This window comes from Grampus griseus (assembly GCF_964374135.1).
Source record: "Grampus griseus genome assembly, chromosome: 4".
In the NCBI taxonomy this organism is placed as follows: Eukaryota; Metazoa; Chordata; class Mammalia; order Artiodactyla; family Delphinidae; genus Grampus; species Grampus griseus.
This window is the reverse complement of record NC_138997.1, coordinates 17,404,916-17,429,130: the sequence shown is the minus strand read 5'-3', so window position 1 is coordinate 17,429,130 and position 24,215 is coordinate 17,404,916. Positions and strand designations below refer to the sequence as shown.

Here is a 24,215-nt window from a genome sequence, read left to right as displayed (position 1 = left end):
ATAGCTGTATTTTAGTGAAGAAAAATTTTTAGGCCATGGGACAATGTTAGCATACAAAAGGATTAGTATTCTCTGCTCCATTCAGAGTATTTCTTTTCCTAACATACTTCAAAGACTCTGGGCTTAAATATATTTAGGATTATAAACATGTTTTTAGGGTTATAAACCCATATTTAGGGTTATAAACATGTAAGTAATCATTAAGAGTATGTTCATCATAATGAAAATCAGGTGTAACAAATATTTTTGAGTCCATGATGTATTTTATTATGAGATTTTATCTTTCATAGAGACTGACACAAATGAATTTTCTTTATCATTGCCTAGCTGAATTAACTTGCCTTGACATTGAAGCCATAGGGTACTGTAATTGCCTGCATGCACTAAACTGTTGCTTTGATATTTGGTTAGGTTACATTATGCAACAATAAAACTCTTGGAATGCAATGCACATTAATCTTTAGCTGTGACATACTTGCGAGGAGTTTTGGAATTTATTTATGCACTTAAGAGTACTATAAAATTGTTCTTACTCTCTCCTTTTAGTTACAGTGTGTGCTCTGTCCTTCATCCACATTTGTTATGAGCTTTGCTTTGCTTCTCTGTAGTTGTGATAAATTGCACCAAGGACATTCTTATGGTCAATTCTTCTTAGATTGGGAGAGGTTGGAAAAATGGTCTGTGATTGAAAAAGAGAATGGAGCAATAACCCTTAATGGATAAACTATAACTTGATGTCGAGAAAACAGTCCACAGACAGTTCTTTATACTATTCTAGTAAATTAAAAAATAGAGGTATTACTCGAAGCTCTTTGTTGAAGTTTACTTACAATGTAACACATTCTCTTGTTCACAGCATAAACAAATGTAAAAATTACTATGAAGTACTTGGAGTTACCAAAGATGCTGGTGATGAAGATTTGAAAAAAGCTTATAGAAAGCTTGCTTTGAAGTTTCATCCAGACAAAAACCATGCACCTGGAGCAACAGATGCTTTTAAAAGTAAAGTAAACCTTTTAAAGCAATTTTCTAAGCCCTTTTCAGAATCCATTTTACAGTGTTTTAGAATATTAAATTCTGCCTTTAGACTGGTGCATTTAGAGGCCAGCATAAGCAAGCCTCCTCAAAATCCTTTAAAACTTCACTGTTAACTTGTTATACCAAGAGCCAAACAAATGCTGTTTGGCTTCACAAAAGCAACATGTCAGTTTTGGCAAAGTTCTAAGTAACTTTTCTAGATACGCGTGCATGCCTTCTAGTTTACTACACACAAGTAGTGTGATGATTATGCATGAGCTTCTAGCATGTTACCAGCTGGTTCTAAAAGAACTAAAAGCAATATATTTTTTATGAGTTTTTAAGATATTAGAGACTGTCTAGAATTGAGAAATTACTTGGAATCACTATTTGTCCAGTATTCTTCTATTTCTGTTAACTCTGGCCAATTTTTGCATATTTTATATGTAGTTCTAACTACTGTGATTTTTTTTTCAAGAATGTTTCTTTTCTCTTGGCTAATATTTTCTTCATTTTCTTTCTTATTATTTCAGTTTTTTTGCCAATTTAGTAAATAAGTGTGAGAGAACTGATTTTATAATTCATGTTTATTACAATTTATTCATAATAGTTAACTTCTGATTCATAGGAAAATGCTTAAATTTGCGATTATTTGTTCTTGTGAATTTGGCATTCATAAAGCCAATGTATGATGTTTACAGTGAAATGCCGGGGTCTTGGAATAACAGGAAGGAGATAATCATTTTAAATGTTCCTAAAAGATAGACGACTCAATTGTCATTCATAAAAATACTGTTAAAATTGTTTGCAAAACAGTTTCATTTTTTAAAAGAAGTTGGCAAGCAAAATACATTTGGGGATTATTAATATTTTCCAGTAAAAGCAGCTGCCAAAGTGGTGCTGGCGAAAGTAGACCGTCCCTGTGACAGTGAGAGCCTTCTCTGTCTCCTTAGATTAGAAGTGGTGTGTTGAAAGCATCGGAAAAGCTGCTTTACTCAAAAACACTAACTTTAGCACATATTCCCCCCCAAAGTTAAAAACCTTTTTTTCACTTTCTGAATTAAAATCATTTAATTTAAAATTTTTTGTGTTTTTAAGATGTCTAAACACATTCGGCAGTGAGTTATTTGCATGTTTGTGATCTGTTAGATGATTTCAGTATTAATTCTTCATTAATGTTAAAGACATTTAACTGCTTCTTTCTCCCATTTCTGTATTGAAGTCATGTTAGCATTATCGGTCTTAGAATAACAGTAAGTGAACCTACCAATATTTTACAGGCTGTGTTGTGTTTTGAAGAGGTGAGCAACATATATGTCACCCCACACAGACACTTAGAGGAGTTTAACAAAGGTGATTGTTCTCTGGTGTGGTACATTTCAGAGTCTAATACTACACTTTGCAAAACTAGAAACTTAATATTTATCAACATGCTTGGCGGTGATTCATCTCTAGAGGAAAGGCGCACATTATTCAATACATAGGGGGTTATTTGTAAGTCAGAATGCCAATTTATTAACTCCAAAGAGGATCATAATAGGGTGGTGGTTGATGAACCCATATTTCATTGAGTGGAAACTACATAGAAAACCAAGATTGTTGGGACTTCCCTGGCAGTACAGTGGTTAAGACTCCACGCTTCCGCTGCAGGGGGCCCGGGTTCGATCCCTGGTCTGTGAATTCCACGTGCCGCGTGGCATGGCTAAAAAAAATAAAGAAAAGAAAACCCAGATTGTAAGCCAGAGATGCTTGGTGAGCAAAGGTAGTTAATTAGAAAATATTACTGCTAGTGTGTCAGCACACAGAAATGGCAGGTTTCATTCATTCAACGCATAGGACCTTTTCATTACCTTCTGAATCGTCTTATTTTATTTTTAAGCATTTGATCTAAATTTCTGTGTTTGGGATACCAAGCTGTTTATTCTAAGTAAAAACTATAGTTTTTTGTTTATATGAGAGGTAAGTATAGATTTATTGCTCTGTAATTGCCAAAATACTTTTTACAGAAAATGGAAACCACTTGTTTTTTATATCTTTCAAGAATAGAAAAAGAGGAGATAATTGGTTACGGAATTAAATTAGATAGAAGAGATATTTTCATTTGTGTGTTTTGTAAAACTTTAAAAATAAAAGTTTACTATCAAAGAGAGTAGACTAGGGGCTTCCCTGGTGGCGCAGTGGTTGAGAGTCCGCCTGCCAATGCGGGGGACGCGGGTTCGTGCCCCGGTCCAGGAGGATCCCACATGCTGCGGAGCGGCTGGGCCCATGAGCCATGGCCGCTGAGCCTGCGCATCCAGAGCCTGTGCTCCGCAGTGGGAGAGGCCACAGCAGTGAGAGGCTCATGTACCGCAAAAAAAAAAAAAAAAAGAGAGAGTAGACTAAATGAACTCTTAACTTCATGTAGCTCTTTCTTTGTTCTTTAGTTAGGTTTGTGAGTTTCTCAAAGCAGAGAATATTTTATTTACATCTGGACAGTGACTTGCATAGTATATATAAACGTACCTTAAAAAAATATTTGAATCAAATGGATCCCTTTTCTTCTGTCTGATGTGGATATCTTCAAAACATGCCCAGTCTACCTTGACCTTCAAAGACTCCCACGTATTTCAGAGTCTATTTGAATAGTACATGTGCCTGTTTACATATACTTGAATATAATGACAAGGGCATTGATTAGCTGTTTATATGTTTGCTTGATAAATAATAATGGATCAGATGCTACTGCCTGTGTTAGGTTTGGTAGTTCAATATTCTTAACATCTAGAGTGAATCTATAAGAACAGAGATATCAGTTCTACCCTATGGGCTAATTCTGAGAGATATACAGTAAGAAAATATGAGATATCCTCTTACTCAAAGAATTTGTAATTTTTGAAGAGGAGACAAGACTCACACAGAACATTTGGAATAATGGTAATACCTAACATTTGACAAGCATTTTATAGTTTTTTCATTCCTATTTTTAAAAATTTAATGCTTATTAACAATCTTCTGAAATAGAGGGGAACCAGTGTCATTCTTTCACAAATAAGAAAATTGAGGCTCAGAGAGATTAACTGATTTACCCAGGATCTCCCAGAAGACTGAATGTAATTAAATTCAAAACATAGAATAAAGATGTCTGAAGAAAAGTCAGAAAGATAAAGTAGAATTAATGAGTAATTGGAGAATCCATCATATAATTGCTGAGAATTAAGAGTTTACACAAGGTGTGTATGATTTCTACGGTTAGTGAAGAGAGAAGATGGCAGAAACTTGGATATGAGAATGAGGGAAGTGATTTAAAAGTCAGTGACGGCCTTCCCTGGTGGCGCAGTGGTTGAGAGTCCGCCTGCCGGTGCAGGGGACACGGGTTCATGCCCCGGTCCGGGAAGATCCCACATGCCGTGGAGCGGCTGGGCCCGTGAGCCATGGCCGCTGAGCCTGCGCGTCTGGAGCCTGTGCTCCGCAATGGGAGAGGCCACAGCAGTGAGAGGCCTGTGTACCGCAAAAAAAAAAAAAAAAAAAAAAAGTCAGTGACAACGTCCACTTTCAGGAAGATGGAAGAGATATACTTTTCCCTCTTCCTCACACTAAAGTGCAACTGGATATTAGTTATAAAATAAAACAAACATAAGGAAACTGAAACATAGAGGGAAGAAGGTAGACCAGCTAAGGACCTTGGGACCCAAAGAACAACACGGCAGTGTGTTGCTTGGGTTGCATTTTGCCTTTTATGTCTTAGGCTGGGTGCTGGAGAAGCAGATAACCCAGAAACACCAATGAGCACAGACAAACAATTCCCAAGAAAGGCCTGCTGTCTCTAGCCAGACAACCCGGAAAGGGGCAACATAGCAAGACAGAAAACTTTTAAGCAGTAGCCGTTCTACCGCAGCCAAATACCACAGAAAAAACTGTGGCCCCACCCACACCCACACCAGCAGAGGCTGAGAACCTATACTGTCACCCTCTCCAGGCTGTAATGAGATGCCCTACCCTCCCAACTGGGGTGGTAACAGAGAAGATTGAGTAGGGAGCTGTTACTTCCACTGCTACCAGCAGTAACAAGGTATCCCTTCCTCTCCCCCACCACCCGGGGTAGTGTTATAAGTGGCCTGGAATTTCACTGCCATCCAGAGGTAAGCAAAGCCATATCATTGTGGTGTCATTAAAGCCACCTGGGGAGCAATAATGAGGCACCCCTCCTCTTTCCAGCCAAAGAGATATCAGTGGAGGCTTGACTGGGGACTGGAAATCCCATCCCTGCCCATCAGTGATGAGGAGCCTCTTCTTTCAGACGTCATCAGAGGCCAAGGGGGAAACCTCAACTTCTGCTCCCACCTTGGAGTAACAAGATGGTATCCTCACTTCCTGTACCAAACAGGACAATTAAAACAGAAGCTTTAGAAAGGTCGACAGCTTTATAAGATAATACCTCAAATGATCACAAATCAATTGAAAATCACTTACCATACTAAACATTAGGAACACTTCAAATCAAATTTAAAAAGTCAATCAATAGAAATGCACATGAAGATGACAGAAGAGTTAGAATTGCCTAACAAAGGCTTTAAAGCATCCATCATAAAAATGCTTCAATGAGCAATTACAGATATGCTTGAAACATTTAGAATAAAAGTCTCAGCAAAGAAATAGAAAGTCAGAGCAAATAAACAAAAGGTATAAAGAATCAAATAGAAATTCTATAAATTAAAACTGCAAAACCAAAATGAAACTAGTAATGAATAGCATAAACAGCAGAATAACAGAGGAAAAAAAATCAGTGAACTGGAAAATAGAAAAATGGACATTATTCAGTCTGAACAGTGGAGAAAATAGACTGAAAGAGAAAAAAGGAACATAACCTCACGTACAAGTGAGACTATAACAAAAGATTTCACATTCTTATATGTTTCCTAGAAGAAGAGGAGAAAGAGGGCATAGCTGAAAAAGTACTAAAAAAAAATAAAGGTTGAAAACTTCAAATACTTGACAAAAGATATAAACTTCCATAATTTAAGAAGTTGAGTGAACTCCAAAAAGATAAGCCCAGTGAAATCCACACCAAGACACATCATAGTCAAACTACTGAAGATAAAGAAAAAACCTTGAAAGCAGCAAAAGAGAAGTGACACCTTACCTATAGGGGCAAAGCAATTCAAATGACAGTGAATTTCACATCTGAAATCATGCAGGCCAGGAAGAAGTGGCACAGTTTTCAATACTGAAAGAAAAGAAACTATCAACCCAGAATTCTATACCCAGCAAAAATATCTTTCAGGAATGAAGGGGAAATCAAGATATTTTCAGATGAAGGAAAAGTAATAGAATTTGTCATTAGCAGACATACCCTAAAAGAATAGCTAAAGGAAAATTTCTAAACAAAAGGAAATAATAAAAAAAAGGAATCTGAAATATCAAGAAGGAAGAAAGGACAGCATAAGCAAAAATATGGGTAAATGCAATATACTTTGCTTCTCTTGAATTTCTAAATTATGTTTGACATTTGAAGCAAAAATTTTAATATTATCTGATGTGGTTCTCAATGTATGTAGAGAAAATACATAAGGCAGTTACATTATAAATGGGGAAGAACAAAGGAAAGTAAAGAGAAGTAGAAGTAAGGATTTCACAGTACACTTGAACTAGCAAAGTGATGATATTAGTAGGCTGTGGTAAGTTATGTATATATAATGTAATATCTAGAACAACCACTGAAAAACTGTACAAAGAGATAGAGTCAGAAAACACTAGATAAATCAAAATGGAATTCCAAAAAGCATGTTCACATAACTCCCAGGAAGTTAGGGAAAAGAAAACAGAACAGAAAACAAAAAATAAAATGGTAGACATAAGCTCTAACTTATCAGTAGTTAACATATAAATGTAAATGATCTGAATATATCAATTAAAAGACAGATCGGCCGAGTGAATTAAAAATATATGACTCGACTATATGTTACCTATAAGAAACTCACTGCATTTATAGCAATATAGACAGGCTGAAAGTAAAGAAATGAAAAATGATATATCATGTAAACATTAATCAAAAGAAAGTGGAATAGCTGTATTAATACTAGAAAAAGTAGAATTTAGACTAAAAAAATTACCACAGATATTATGTTATGATAAAGGGACAATCCTTCAAGGGGATATAACAATATAAATGTGTATACACCAAAAAACAGATGCAAAATATGTAAGTCAAAAACTAATATGACTGGAAAGAGAAATAGGTAAATTCACAATTATAGTTGGAAACTTTAGCAGCTCTCTCTCAACACTTGATAGAACAAAAAGACAGAAAATCAGCAAGAATATAAAAGAATTAAACACCACTATTACCCAAGAAGATTTAATCAATATTTATAGAACACTCCACCCAACAGCAGACTCTCAAATCTTTTCTAGTGCTCAGAACATACTCCAAGTTAGACCATGTCCTGGATGATAAAATAAATTTCTACCAAGTTAAAAAACTGAAATCATACAGAGTGTGTTCTTTGACCACAATGAAATCAAAATAGAGTCAATAACAGAAAAATAATTGGAAAATGTTCAATCACTTGGAAACTGAACACCACACTTCCAAATAATCTATGGGTAAAAGAAATCTCAAAGAGAATTTTTAAAAAATACATTAAACTGAATAAAAATTCAACATATCAAAAACTCGAGGGAACCAGCTAAAGCAACACTAAGAGGAAACATAACACTTAGTGCACGTGTTAGAAGAGAGGAACAGCCTTAGTCATCTAGGCTTCTCCTCATGAAACTAGAAAAAGAAAAGCAAAGTAAACCTAAAGCAAGAAGAAGGAAGGAAATAAAGGTGAGAGTGGAGATCAGTAAAATTGAAAACAGAAAAACTATAGTGAAAATCAGTAAAATTGAAAACAGTGAAACAAAAGAACTAGTTGTTTGAAAAGATCAATAAAATTGACAGACAGACAAAGGGAAAAAAGAAGACAATTTATTATTATCAAAAATAGTATCAGAAACAAGGATACAAACTCTGCAAACATCAAAAGGGTAAGAGAATACTATGAACAGCTCCACACACATAAATTTACAACCAATTTTTTGAAAATTGAAAATGATCAGAACTCACTCACTTTGAAGTAGGTAATATGAACAGCCCTATAACTGTTAAGTAAACTTGTAATTAGGAAACTCCCAAAAGGAAATCTCCAGGCTCAGATGTCCTTATTGGAGAATTCTATGAAACTTTTCAAGAAGAGTTAAAACCAATTCTACAGTCTCTTCCTGAAAATAGAAGAGAAGGAAATATTTCCCAGTCCATTTCACAAAATAACTATTACACTGCTATCAAAACCAGTCAAAGACACTGCAAAAAAAAAGAAAACTACAGGCTAATATCCTTCATGGAATAAACCCAAATATCCTTAATAAAATATCAGAATTCAACAATCTTTTAAGGGCTTCCCTGGTGGCGCAGTGGGTAAGAATCTGCCTGCCAATGCAGGGGACACGGGTTCAAACCCTGGTCTGGGAAGATCCCACATGCCGCGGAGCAACTAAGTCCGTGCGCCACAACTACTGAGCCTGTGCTCTAGAGCCCGCGAGCCACAACTACTGAGCCTGCGCGCCTAGAGCCCGTGCTGCACAACAAGAGAAGCCACCGCAGTGAGAAGCCCGCGCACCGCAACGAAGAGTAGCCCCCGCTTGCCGCAACTAGAGAAAGACCGCGCACAGCAACGAAGACCCAATGCAGCCAAAAATAAATAAAATAAATAAATTTATTTAAAAAACAAAACAAACAATCTTTTAAAAAAATTATACATCCTGACCAAGTAGAGTTTATTCCAAGGATGCAAAGCTGGTTCACTATTTGAATATCAATCAGAGTGATCCACTGTGTTAATAGGCTAAATAAGAAAAATCTTATTTTATCAGTCAGTGCAGTAAAAGCATTTGAAAAATTTCTCCACTCATTCATGGTAAAACTGACAGGAAATAAAACACTGATAGGAAAATAGTAATTCCAAAGGAAACTGCCTCAAATCGATAAAAGAGCAACTATGGAAAACCTACAGTTAACAGTATACTTAACAGTGAAAGACTTAATGCTTTCCCCCTAACACTGGGAACAAACAAGAATGTCCCCTTTCACCACTCTTAATCAACATAGTGTTGGAAATTCTAGTCAGTGCATTAAGGTGAGAGAAGGAAATAAAAGGCACACAGATTGGAAAGGAAGAGATCAAACTGTCCCTATTTGCAAATAACATGATCATGTATAAAATACCCATGGAATGTACCAAAAAAAATAAAAACTCCTAGAACTAATAAGTGAATCCTGCAAGATTTCAGGGTACAAGATAAACATACAAAAATCAATTTCTAGGGCTTCCCTGGTGGCGCAGTGGTTGAGGGTCCATCTGCCGATGCAGGGGACACGGGTTCGTGCCCTGGTCCGGGAGGATCCCACATGCCGCGGAGCGGCTGGGCCCGTGAGCCATGGCCGCTGAGCCTGTGCGTCCGGAGCCTGTGCTCCGTAACGGGAGAGGCCACAACAGTGAGAGGCCCACGTACCGCAAAAAAAAAAAAAAAAAAAAAATCAATTTCTATTTAGCGTATTTCTATATACTAGTAGTGAACATGTAGACACTGAAATTAAAAATACATTACTGTTTACAATCACACACACACAAGAAATACTTAGCTGTAAATTTAACAAAACTTGTATAAGATTTGTATGTTGAAAGCTATACAATACTAATGAAAGAAATCAGAGTATCTAAATAAATGGAACGATATATCATGTTCATGGATTGAAGGACATGGTAGTAAAGATGTCAAGACTCCCCAAATTGATAAACACATTTAATACAGTTCCTGTCAAAATCCTAACAAGACTTCTTTGTAGATAAGAGCAAGTTTATTCTAAAACTCATATGGAAATACAAAGAACCTGAATTAATAAAAATGGTTCATTAAAGGTAAGGAGTAGGAGTAATTAGTGTACCTGATTTTAGGACTTACTTTATAGCTACAGTTAGCAAAACAGTGTAATATTGGGAGAGGGATAGACACATAGATCAATGGAACAGGGCAGGGAACCCATACAGTATGACAAAGGTGCAAATTCAGTGGAGAAGAGATAGCCTTTTCAGCAAATGGTTTTGGAGCAATTGGACGTTCATAGGTAAAACAACAACAACAAAATTTAACCTTGACCTAAATCTCATGCTTTATATAAGAATGAATTTGACATGAATCTTGGATATAAATATAAAACAACACTTTAACTTTTAGCAAAAAATCATGGAAGCAAAACTTTAGAATCTTAGGCTATGCAGTGACTTCTTAGACTTAACCTAGACAGTTTATAAAACAAAAAGTGGATAAGTTGGACTTCATCAAAAAATTTTTTGTTTGCTCCGCAAAGATGCTATGAAGTAACAGAAAAGACAAGCAACAAGATAGGAGAAAATATTTGCCAAGCACATATCTGACAAAGGACTAGTGTCTAGGTTATATAAAGAACTCCCCAAACCCCCAATTAAAAAAGCAGACAACCCAATTAGAAATTGGTTAAGAGACATACCACAAAAGATTATATACACATGGTAAATAAGCATGTGAAAAGGTTTTTTAATACATTCATTAGCCATTAGGGATAATGCAAAGTAAAACCAAAATGAGATATCACTACACACCTATCAGAATGGTTAAAGTAAAAATTAGTAAGAACACCAAATACTGGTATGGATGCAGAGTAACTGGATCACTTATGCGTTGCTGATGGGATATGAAATGACACAGTCACTCTGTAAAACAGTTTAGCAGTTTCTCACAAAACTAAGTATTCAACTAATAGACAGCCCAGCAATTGCATTTCTGGGAATTTATCCCAGAAATAAAAATTTATGTTTACACGTACATGAATGTACATAGCAGTTTTTTGTTGTTGTTGTTGTTTTTTGCGGTACGCGGCCCTCTCACTGTTGTGGCCTATCCCGTTGCGGAACACAGGCTCCGGACACGCAGGCTCAGCGGCCATGGCTCACGGGCCCAGCCGCTCCGCGGCATGTGGGATTTTCCCGGACCGGGGCACGAACCTGTGTCCCCTGCATCGGCAGGCGGACTCTCAACCACTGCGCCACCAGGGAGGCCCGCAGTTGTTTTTTTTTTTTTTAATTTATTTATTTTTGGCTGCGTTGGGTCCTCGTTGTTGTGCGCAGGCGTTCTCTAGTTGTGGCGAGCGGGGGCTACTCTTCATTGCGGTGGCTTCTTTTGTTGCGGAGCATGGGCTCTAGGTGTGTGGGCTTCAGTAGTTTCAGCACATGGGCTCAATAGTTGTGGCTCACGGGCTCTAGAGCGCAGGCTCAGTAGCTGTGGCACACGGGCTTAGTTGCTCCACGGCATGTGGGATCTTCCCGGACCAGGGCTTGAACCCGAGTCCCCTGCAGGCGGATTCTTAACCACTGCACCACCAGGGAAGTCCCTATGTAGCAGTTTTATTTGTAATAACCCAAAACTAGAAACAGCCCAGATGATGTTCACTGGGTTATTAGTGAAACAAACATCCATACCATGGAAAACAATAAAAAAGGAATGAATGGCTTACATAACAGCTTGGATCCATCTCCAAAGAATTATGCTGATTGAAAAAAGCCAATCTGGGAGGTGTCATTCTATTTATATACTGTATTATTCCATTGATATAACATTCTTGAAATGCCAAGATTTTAGAAATAGAGAATAGAGTGGTTAGTTGTTGTGGGGATTTGAAGAGGGGATGGAGGGGAAGGAAGTGGGTGTGGTTTAAAAGGCAACCTGAGACGGTGATGGAAATGTTCTACATCCTGATTATATCAATGTCAGTATCCTATCTGTGATATTTTATATATAATTTTATAAGATATTATCATTGGGGAAATTAGGTAACAGGTAGAAGGGATCTCTTTGTAATATTTTTTACAACTTCATGTGAATCTAAAGTTAACCTCAAGTTATAAAAAGTGTGATTAAGGAAAAATGAATAAAGCAGAAGGTATCTTTTAGTGAAGTAAATAACACTGAGATGGAAATGTATCTTGTGAGGCTTTTGAATACCAAAATAAATTTTGGTTTTAATTTGTAAGATAATAAGGACCTGAAAAAAAAATCTTGATTATAGGTATAGCACAAAGTAAGTGAATAGAAAATTAGTCACAGTAGATAGAATAAATTGTCTTACATATACAATTATGAATTAGGACAATCTTTCACAAATATTTTCTAAAACATCATAATGTTTGGAAGTCATTTTTTTAAAAAGCAAAGCTTTAAAGATAGAATTGGGTTGCCAATATATTATTAATATAAAAAGTAATAGCATTGTGAACCTGAAATAGTCCTTTTAGTGCATAGAGGTTAAATCCTAAAACTGATATTATTACTAGAAGTACAACTTTGGCAGATATTGAAAGATATACTTCTTTTTTAGGTATGTGTTAATACCTTGATGGTGTTTGTAAGTACATTGCTGGGGTCTCTGATTATGCTTCTCCATTGGAGCAGCATTATAAATGATTGCTATATTTCTGAGTCACAGGTCTATTTGCAAATCTGAAGAAGGTTTTGGACCATCTCCTGAGATAAATGGACCATCCACCTAATTTTTCATACCATAGGGTTCACAGACCACCTGAAAGCTATCTCTGAATCAGAAGAATGGGTCCAGAGTATCTGTATATGATTAATTTCAGTGTGCTATGTAGTCCTCCAGAAACAGCTACCTAATGAGCATGTATTTGCTTGCACAATGCCTATGGCAACCACCACATGGGATCTCAAACGTATTTTTAAAATAATCCCATATGCAAGAGGTTTATGATCCAGTTTAAGAAGTAAGCTGTTCTTATAAAATGATTAATTATTAGATGTTTCAGAATGTGAATAGAGTAATTCTTGCATTTAGATTAAAGCATTACAGCTTTTGTAAATTACCTGGAGAAGACATTTTGGTAATTAATGTGCTCTTTTGGACATGGGAGTATGAGGTAGGCAATAGAATTCTTTATGAATATCATGAAAGTAGCAAAGTGAGATAGGAGGACTAGAGATATGGATATATGGATTCATTCAAAACAAATTCAGTCTCTATGCTCTACCATGGGGATATTGCAGTGAAAACTTAGATGCAGTCCGTACCCTCATGGAGTTGACAGTTTAATAGAAATAAAATTGTTCAGGAATAAAATGAAGAACAGCTTACTCTGGGCTGGAGTGTGCAAGAAAGGTTTATGGTGTAGGTTGCATAGAGTTTACTTACTATCCTAAAATAAATTTGATCTTGAACAAGTTTCCTAACCTTTTTGAACCTCAGGGGGCTCATCTGTAAAGTTGAGATACTAATGGATAAAATAATAAGATATTGGGGTCAGAGCCTGGTAGTTGGTGGCTACTGCTATTATTATTGGTTTGAAGGGCAGTAATGAATGACTAGATTGGGATACTCAAGAAAAGAAGCAGGAAGTTAGGGGAGCACAATGGTAAGAAAGCAAGATGAGCATTCCTTTATGTTCAGGGCAGTAGGGAGACTTGCCTGGATAATATAAAAAATTGTATTGGGAGGTAATATGTGTAATTGTAAGCAATGTATAATACCTTTAAAAGAAATTGTTACTGTCTTATTATTTTTTTGATTAACCTCAAGTCATTTTTTGTTGTTGTTTGACAAGTAGCCTTTATATGGGGCAGTCTTTTATAATATAAAAGCTTTGCTTATCAACTTTTGCTCATTACTTTTTCAGAGATTGGAAATGCTTATGCGGTTTTAAGCAATCCAGAAAAACGAAAGCAGTATGACCTCACAGGCAATGAAGAACAAGCATGTAATCAACAGAACAATGGTAGATTTAATTTCCATAGAGGTTGTGAAGCTGATATAACTCCAGAAGACTTGTTTAATATATTCTTTGGTGGTGGATTTCCTTCAGGTATTTTAATGTTAGTTATAAATATTTGTACTTTATGAAGCTAGAGATCATCACCTCCAGTTAGGCTATTTAGAGATTTATGTACCTTCTCCCTGACATTTTCTTATAGTATTATGATCCTGTGATGGTTTTTCATGAAGATAGGAGAAAATTGTTAGACTTATTACCTTTATTGTAAGTCTGTCTTTTTCCTAGAACATACTTTATTTTTTAAAAGATGTTGCGTATTTTACATAGAGCTGAAGAAAGGATCTGTAAGTAGGAAATTCAGTGGCAATGCATTAGTTAAGTGCCAATACAATTGTAGGAAGTAACCTGTACCTTGAAAGACTATTTGACATTGGTTCTTTGAAGATCTTTGTAGATTTCATTAATAATATTGTAGATTGTTAATATGGATGTATGTGGAGGTACTGTCCATTGAAATGTCTGAATCATAAGTTACATATAAAGTAAGTGGGTTCTAAAAAATTACATTAAGATAGAAATAATTTCTTGAAGTACGCTATCAAAGTAAAATACTGTAGAAGTACTACTAAATGAATAGATTTTTAGTACCAGCATAAGTAGTGCTGTGTTTTACTTACATTTACTGTAAGTTGCTTGTGTGGAAATTAATTTTCTTTAAGAGTAGCTTCTCTAAGGTGTTTAAAATTATAGCTCCAGTCTTGTTTACAGCCGTAACAAAAGGTGCTAAGTTAAACATTCCATTCAAAATTAGGATAGTCTTTATGAATGTAGCAATATAATTTGACCTGGTAGTCCTGTCTGGATATTATTGAGAAAGATTGTGATCATTGATAAGGCATTTTGTAAAGCATCCTTGAAAGAAAGAGGATGTGTAAATACAAATTAATGACTGAAAATATAACCTGCATTTTGACATACTAGGATACATAATTACCTCTCACAAAAAAATTATTCAGACTAATAATTTTGACTAAAAATATGCTGGGAACAATTAGAAATCTTTCAGACAATAGTGAATTTTTCTGATAGTTGATTTGCAGTTCTTTTGCTTGTTATAACATAGTTTACTTTATCAGTGATAGCCATTTCTGGTTGGTCACCTTTTTTTTTTTTTTTTTTTTTTTTGCGGTACGCGGGCCTCTCACTGTTGTGGCCTCTCCTGCTGCGGAGCACAGGCTCCAGACGCGCAGGCTCAGCGGCCATGGCTCACGGGCCCAGCCGCTCCGCGGCACGTGGGATCCTCCCGGACCGGGGCGCGAACCCGTGTCCCCTGCATCGGCAGGCGGACTCTCAACCACTGCGCCACCAGGGAAGCCCCTGGTCACCTTTTTTGAAAACAACTTGGATATCCATCAACAAGAAAATGTTTGAAAATTGTGGTCCACCTGTACCATAGTATATTATATAGCTGTTTTTTAAAAAATGAATTAGAGCACGAGCTTTTGATTTCTAGAAGAACTTGTGATTCATTGATAAATGCAGAAAGCAGAGTTTCAGATTAATGATCCAAGGTTTGTAAAATCAACCAATCACAGCAAAAGTCCTCTCTGTATGCAGTATTAGGAAGGACCTCTCATTCAAGTTTTCATCAAGAAAGAGCTTCTCCTTAGTTTAAGGGAAGCAAAGAAGAATCATTCCTGGTTTTGTCCACCCTTCACTCACAAGAGGAGAGGGCAATAAGCATTCATCACTCAAACATGCATTGTTTTAGTAATTAAAAATAAATACAAATATAAAGGAAAATATGATTTTTCTGATGATAATTGTTCTCCCTAATTTAACCTTGCTTTTAATTTTCTAGGTAGTGTACATTCATTTTCAAATGGACGAGCTGGCTATAGCAGTCAACATCAGCATCAACATAGTGGACATGAAAGAGAAGAAGAAAGAGGAGATGTATGTTTATGATATGATTAGGAATCAGAAAATGGCAGATTTCAGCTCAGGAAAAGCATAGAGTTGTCTGAAAATAGGGCAAGTTGTTTTAAAAGGAAGTGATGAGTTTTCTTTTACCAGAGGTGTTCAATAGAGACTAGAGAATCCTTAGGGATATTGGGGGAGCAGGGGTAGAAGTCAAGGTGAGGGGTGGTTGGGCAACATGACACCTTCACATTTGGTATTCTATGATTCTAATGAAGGTAAACTTGCAGTGTGCATGTTCTGAACGTAAATTCTTATTGTTGGTTCTAAATAATTTAGAATTAATACTGAAAAAATTAAACTAGAAGTGACTTGCCTTACTCTAATGCAGTTATACCTAATTGCATATAGCTGTTAAATTACGTGAAGGAGAAAGGTAAATGGAAAGGGCACTGGACCAGAAATTAAAAGGTCTGGTCCCCAGCTGTGCCACTCTCATCAGTGTCCATGTTCCACCCTCAAATCCATGATAAAAATAGTTTTGCAACCTGCTGCGTATTGATAGTCTCTGTACGAAGAAAAAGAGGGAGACAGAGAACTTCCTCATCTGTAAAATGAGATCGGGTTATACCAATGTTTTCCAAATCATGATCAGGATCTCTAGGTGAGGCACCTAAAAAGTTGTATTTTTAAGAATCACCCCAGGACATTGGTATGATCAGGCAGATTTGGAAGCACTGAACCGATTATCTCAAATGTCCTTTCTTCCTCTAAAAATGTTTGACAATTGTTGGATTATTGACAACTAAAGTTATATTACAATTTGTTATTCTTTGATGATTTTTTTGTAGGGAGGTTTTTCTGTGTTTATCCAGCTGATGCCCATTATTGTATTGATCCTCGTGTCATTATTAAGCCAATTGATGGTCTCTAATCCTCCTTATTCCTTATATCCCAGATCGTAAGTAGCTCAGTGAAGTTTTACAAAAAAAGAACTCTTGTTTCTTACCTAACTAACTTTAAAGGGCCTTGTGCTCTTTTAAACTTTGAAGTGCCAAATATTCTATTACTACATGTGTACCTGATTTTAAAATGTCTAGTTTTAAAGGTAGTTTACTTATGCAATAAGTTTGTATTATGTTAGTTTACATTTCTGTTCTATTGTGGATAAAGACAGAAGTGTTACTTTGTTGAACAGACAAAACACAGAAGTGTTACATCTGTCGAACTTGATGGCAATTTAATGTAATAGGTAATGTGTTGACATCAAAGACAAAAAGCTTTAGAAGACAAAACGACTTTAAAGAGAAAAGTAGAATTGTGATTGATCTCACATAGGATTTGTGTCGTTAAAGAGGATATAACTTCACTCTTCTGTTTATAAAATATTGATTAAATAAAAGCAAATATTACTTTTTTGTTATGTGAGGTATTTTTCCACAATATACTTTATATATAAGCGATCAGGACATATAGCAAATTTAATGCAGCATACCTTCCAAAAAATTTTAGTGTAATACAATGAATATAATGGAAACTTTGTAAAATCATATTGCTAGTGATTATATAGTATTAAAAACAGATTGGTCTAAAAATAAGAAGTGATTTATTTTTTCCAAATAAGTTTTTTATTAACTAAAAATTGAGAGAACTTATAGGAACATAATGTATTAAAATATGATTACTTTTTTATGACATAAATGGTGGTTTTAGGTAATTTGAGATATTAAATATTTGATTACCAATATTGACTTTTTAATTATTTTTATTAGCTTGATTTGTAGAAGCAGATCAGAATGTACGATTTTAATTAAAAAAATAATGATCAAGCATTTCTTTTACAGTGGATCAGGGCAAACGATTAAAATGCAGACAGAAAACTTGGGTGTCGTTTATTATGTCAACAAAGACTTTAAAAATGAATATAAAGGAATGTTATTACAAAAGGTAGAAAAGAGTGTGGAAGAAGATTATGTGACTAATATTCGAAATAATTGCTGGAAAGAAAGACAACAAAGTAAGTTTATCAAATATTTAACATTTAAAAACTTATTCAGAGTCTTTGGAATTGATTACTGTAGATTTCCCTACTCAAGGAATGTTCTAGAATTGCCTGGCACATACTCGGAGCCCAGTACTTAAATGAGACAATATGTTTTAATGTACATGTGGTCTTATAAGAATATTTGGCACATGGCAAGAACTTAATAAATGGTATTTATGTTATTGTTCTTAATAAATATTTGATGGAATAAGTAGATAATATCAAATTTCATTGTATTTAAGATGTTGTCAGTTGTAACATGCAACATTATTTTATGTACCACTAAGAAAGAAAAAAATCCTGGTATAAACTATGTCATCAGTTTTAATATGTATCCTGTTTCAGAATTAAATTTGAAACTCTTCATCAATTTAGCTTCAACAGGTAACACTTAATGTACAATGAGTTTTGTTGACATTCCACTTTCCTTTAGTTATTTTGTAGGTAGAGAAGTTCTTGTGAACACTTAATTTGTTTAGCCTCTTCCAGCCTCAGCTTCCTTAATTTAAGCAGTTATATCTATAAAAAGATTGACTATTGACCATAAGAATCTGCTGAGATGCTCCATGTGAACTGTTATTATAGTTTTTTGTTTTTCTTACTGTTCCAGATAATAATATAGACCATATAGTGTAGACATTGGAATTAAACAGGCTAAAGTTGAATCCTAGGTCTGAAATTTTTAGCTGAGTGATTAAGGCCGAATATTCTAACCTCTATGAATTTATTCCCTCGTGTATAAAATGGATGATGATGATGATGAGTGGGTACAGGAAGTAACTATAATTTATACAATGCCTATTTTTTCAGTCATTGTCCCAAGCCCTTTATATATATTAACTCATTTAAGCTCCACAATGACACTGTGAGGCGATTATACCCACTCTACATATGAGGAAACTGAGGCATAGAGAGATTAATTAGTAACTTGCCCAAGGTCATTGAGGTGATCTGTGATTCAAAACCAATTTGCTTTCATAATCTAGGCACTGTGCTTCACAGTCTTCTCTCTAATACCTAACTTTATGGGCTTGTTGTGAAAATTAAATCAGGCAATAGTTGAAGTGTTTCACATGTAGTAAATACTCAGAAAATGGGAGCAATTATCACCTCTTATCCACTAGAGAAAATTTGATAAAACATAACCATTGTATACTTCTAAGAGAGTTCTTATCTCTGGCATTGGTTTCTTCATCTATATACTGATAGTTAGAGGAGAAACCTCCTTGGTTTCTAAGTCTCTGAGTCTGTGAATCAGTATGTTCTCAAAGTGGAGAAGGTTACATAAGACCAGTGGTTTTTCAGCTGGGAATGATTTGCCCCTGCCTCCCAGGGGACATTTGGTAATGTCTGGAAACTGTGAGCGTCAACACGGGGTTGGGGTGGAAGGGATTGCTACTGGCATCTGATGGGTTAAGGCCAGGGATGCTGCCTAACATTCTAGGATGCACAGGACAACCTCCACACCAAGAATTATCTAGCCCCAAATGCCAGTATTGTTGAGGTCGGGGCAACCGTGCATTAGCCAAAGGTCTTAAGGGAAGTATTTCCCAAATTTTACTTATTTAATTTTATTTCACCTAATTTTTTGATCTGTAGCACCTTGCACAATTGTTGGTACAACATAGGCAGAGTAAATTTTTGATGGATATATGAACAGTTGGATGAATGATTAATGAATTCATATGAATGAATGTATGAAAGACCTGCTTATTTTGTGCTAAAAGAATGATGAGCACATTAGATATCTCATTTTCAAATACAAGTCCTAGTCCCCAGCCAAATACGGGTGATTTGGGGGTTATGCATACTTACATTCTATTACCTTAAATAAAAATTGGGAATTGACTGCATAAACAGAAAGAAAGAAGGAAAGATATTCATGTTTATGAAGGAGTGTAATGTTATGTTTAAAGTGCCGGCTCTGGGACTGCCTTGCAAGATCCTGTCTTCACCAACACATTACCTAGTTACTTAACCTCTCTAAATCTTAGTTATCTTGTCATTAAAATATGGACCATAACAGATAATATATGGTAACACTTAGCGTAATGTCTTGTACCCATAAGTACATAAGTATTCTATATTATTATTTTTTATTATTATTTTTTTTTACTCCATCCCTAGCATAAGCCAAGTAGTTTTTCTGGCATAATTTAGTTTAATCTTTTAACAATCCGACAAGATCAATATCAATAGTTTCACAAAATGTGAAGAATTGGTCAATCAAGGTGAGGGGTTTTAGAGTGTTTATTGTGGTACTCAACTTGTGTATGTTTAAAATTTTCAATATACAGTTCAACAAATTCAGTGGAGCGGGGCTTACTCTTTTGTTGCAGTGCGCGGGCTTCTTGTTGCGGAGCACCGGCTCCAGGCGTGCTGGCTTCAGTAGTTGCAGCACTTGGGCTTAGTAGTTGCGGCACGTGGGCCCTAGCGCACGAGGGCTTCAGTAGTTGTGGCACACGGGCTCTGTAGTTGTGGCACACAGGCTTAGTTGCTCTGCAGCACATGGGATCTTCCCAGACCAGGGCTCGAACTTGTGAACCCTGCATTGGCAGGCGGATTCTTAACCACTGCACCACCACGGAAGTCCCTCTGTGTTTGTTTCACGTGGTAGGATTCCAAATGGCTTTTAGGTCTAGTACTTGGATTTCTTTAAAACAAACAAACAGTTAATAGAAATATATTGAAGGACTTACATGAAAACATCTTTGAGTTTAAACAACTAGTTGATCTAATTACTATTTACTTAGAAAATTTTTTGGTTGTTGTTAACAGAAACAGATATGCAGTATGCAGCAAAAGTATACCATGATGAACGACTCCGAAGGAAGGCAGATGCCTTGAGCATGGACAACTGTAAAGAATTGGAGCGGCTGACCAGTATTTATAAAGGAGGATGAACTGGAATTTTATTTATACCTTTTAGAGTACTCTCTATTTTTTCTGTAAGTAAGTTTAGTTTCATCATGAGAGCTAAAGAAAAAGATTTGATGTTGAAAACTAAACTGAATAGTTGGTCCCTGAAATCTTGGACTGTTTATGACCTACTGGCTCCTTTAAATAGTAAGAAACTGAAAACTAAAATTAATATTTTAGTTATGCTTCTGCAATTATTTTCACTTTAAAAGCTTATATGATTCCTAACTAAAAATGTCTTGAGAAAGGATTATCACACCTGTAGCCATTTCTGGTTTTAGATTCTCAATTTTTTTCCCTTGTCATGTAAATATTTATGGAATGATCATTTTCTGTATATACAGGTTATTGCCTTTTTATTTAAATTCTTTTGGTGTTTAGCTCCATGAGACACTTTAGTTTAAAGTGATGGAATAAATGTTTTATGACGAAATTACATTTTCCTTGTCAGGTGTCCAGTGTGTGGAGGTTGCAATGAAACTTTATCAAAAAGAAAAGAAAAAACAAAAGTTGTTTAACTTCGTGTAAAATCTTGTAGCATTATCAGCGTAGAGGGAATCGATATTTTTAATATTGCCATTATATTCTAAATTATATATTGAGATAAATGAACTGGTGTAAAGTATCAGTTTGCTATTTATTTAGTTTTATGAATTGCTAAGCCATGCATAGAAATGAAATGCTATACTGATAGATTTTAAAGAAAATATGAGGAAATGGCTATATAAACATTAACCAAAAAGGGTCTTCAACAGTAAATTGCAGTTATGTCATTTGCAATTCCAGTAACTAAAAGGCCCCCAAATGCTCATATATATACATCTTTGAAGGCTGCTAAAATTTATGAAGAAAAGGGCCTACCTGTTTTACCCCCCATGGAAATTTGCAGTTTCTTCTTAGTGATCAGGATCCTTAGTAAACAGGATCCGAAACTAAATGAGTTCTTAATATTGTCTAAGTAATAGGAAAAATTACTACTGAAATGAAGCTTTGTGCCTTTTAACCTGATTGCCAACTCGTAAACATATAGGTAGATTAACATGAGACTTACTTGATCAGAGCATGATCTGTTTGGCCATATACAGCAGTGAGCAGAAACATAGCAGTAGGTAGAATAGTGATTTATAGCAAGTTATCCTTACAAAAATTTGAGCTAAAATCTATTCACCATTGAGTAATTCAATTAATCCTATAGGAATAAGCTCCTTATAATTAAATCCGTAATATAAATTGGAAAAATCAGCTGGAAATTGAAGTTTTTGGTGCCTGTATGTTGGATGTGAAACTATTTGATTTCTAGTCTTCTATGTTTTTTTTCTTTCTTCTATGTTTAACAGTTGTATTTTAATGATTTTGCTTTCATACTCATTTAACAGAACATGAGCACATCTTTGGTTAGGTTTTTTTGTGTGTGAGAGAATGCTAGTTAGAGTGCAGTGTTCTTTTATTTAAAGATTTTTTTCTGAATGTAATTTATATACCATCTGTTGAATAGAACTTCTGAAATGACCATTCTTTTTTAAATGTTCTCTTGTATCCCCTTTTCCAGGTAAATCAATAGAAATGCTTGATTGAATTAGTTGTTTAACTAAACAGCATACTATCCTAGGAAAACTGGACAGCTTAACCAACTTTCTTTAGAAATGCAACCTTAAAAAGAAAAAATATCGTGCTTAAAAGAAAATACAATTTAAAATATTTTCTTCAGCCTATAGAATTAGTTTCTTAAAAACAAGGTCATAGCATTCTAATTAACTTTGAAAGTTTATATGCATCAGAAAACTTATACAAATATAAATGAAAAAATTTCATCCATTATTTTTCCAGTTTTAATGGGATATTTACACTATTGTGATTGATGCTTATGTGAATTGAACTCTTGTTGACTGATTCTTTTTCCCTTAATCCTGACTTTAAGGGGATAGGTGAAGTTATCAAGTTAAGTGAAGTTATATATTGTGAAGTCATACATGGCTTTTGGACAGTACTATATTTCAGTTGCATTACATTTCATTTCATAAAATGCATTTGATAAAATTTTCAAACAACTGTGGGAAATGACTGATCGAGTGCCTGACAATTTAAGCCACATGTAAAGTATGCAAGTAAAAAGTAAGTCCTTAATGTCACCTATATCATGGTGTAAAGGCCCGTCCAAGTGTCTTAGAATTTTGGGTTAATTCTACAAAGTAAAAAGACTTATACTATCTTTTTGTTTTTAATCAAAGTGTATGATTTACAGTGTCAGCTATCTTGAGATGTAAGATTTTCACATTTGCTGCTCTTCTAACAAAAATTCCATTTTGCCATCTTATTTTTAGCTACCTGAGCTTTCCAATTTAATTTGATAACTTGTCCTCTTCATTTTAATCATTGCCTAAAAGCCCTCAATCTTTGAGTATTGATTTACTAGCTTTTCTAACTGGTATTTTAGAAGCTTGGCAGCAATTATATTTATTAGTACTTTACATTTTTATCCCTTTTTAAACACATACACAAACATCATTGTCTTTGCGAGGATTTGGGGGAAAGTAAATAGTACCTTTTCTCCTCCTCTTTTAATTCCTTTGTTTCCAAATAGGTGCTAGTCATTTGTAAGTTTTGGAATTTATTGTGATCAAATCTGAGAATTTAATTCTCAACAATGAGAAATAATAAGTGAAAACAATATGTTTTGGGAACAGACTGCATTTGAATGCTTAAATAAGTATTTGTTTCATAATCATTACATTCTTATATATGATAATTACAAAGATTTGGTAGAGAAGAGTAAGCCCTTAAGGTATATATATGCCAGTGCATTGAACCACTTTGCTTTTATGTCAGCTCAGGTGTTATTAGGAACAGGAAGATAGAATTCCAGCCCTTTGCTTTAATTGCACTTTCATGCTTAAGTGTTCTTCCTGTTAAATCTTTAGTTATACTAGTATGTAAAATTGTTACTGAGAGAAATGGTTAACCTCTTGATTTCCCTTTGTTGATTTGTAATATTTTTAAATGCAGCTGTCATTTAACAGATGTGACATGTTAGTATTACTTAATAATGCATTCTAACGTATTTCATTTAAAAAATATCCCACCTGTGTTAAGGCAGTGAAATATTTCTAGATGTTGGCCTGAGGACCAAATGAGCCGTCTTTTTAGTTAAGTAAGAATTATGTCAAAAGACCAAATGATTCAAAAGGAGAATTTGTGCACTTATTTAGCTTTCCCATATGAAGCTTGTGTTCAGTATTACTCTTACTATTATCTGTCTTCATACTGAGTGAACCAACTGAAAAGGCATTCATAATCTTTTTTCTTTCTTTTCTTTTTTTTTATGTGGTACGCGGGCCTCCCACTGTTGTGGCCTCTCCCGTTGCGGAGCACAGGCTCCGGACGCGCAGGCTCAGCGGCCGTGGCTCACGGGCCCAGCCGCTCCGCGGCATGTGGAATCCTCCCAGACCGGGGCATGAACCCATGTCCCCTGCATCGTCAGG

The 24,215-nt window shown here is 35.4% G+C and overlaps 1 protein-coding gene across 2 annotated transcripts in view; it reads left to right on the top strand.

Annotated features, from left to right (window-relative positions):
- The window catches only part of DNAJB14 (DnaJ heat shock protein family (Hsp40) member B14), a gene marked incomplete at its 5' end in the record, with an annotated part of 41,110 nt that extends 19,802 nt beyond the window's left edge, over nt 1-21,308 (top strand). For both annotated transcript variants that reach the window (XM_082652949.1, XM_082652950.1), the window contains 6 exons: nt 857-1,002; nt 13,758-13,943; nt 15,715-15,809; nt 16,625-16,734; nt 17,618-17,790; nt 20,596-21,308. In XM_082652949.1, coding sequence (XP_082509075.1) covers nt 857-1,002; nt 13,758-13,943; nt 15,715-15,809; nt 16,625-16,734; nt 17,618-17,790; nt 20,596-20,720 — 835 coding nt within the window. In that variant the 3' untranslated portion in view covers nt 20,721-21,308. The remainder of the gene's footprint in view (nt 1-856; nt 1,003-13,757; nt 13,944-15,714; nt 15,810-16,624; nt 16,735-17,617; nt 17,791-20,595) is intronic.
- Between the last annotated feature and the right edge of the window lie 2,907 nt (nt 21,309-24,215).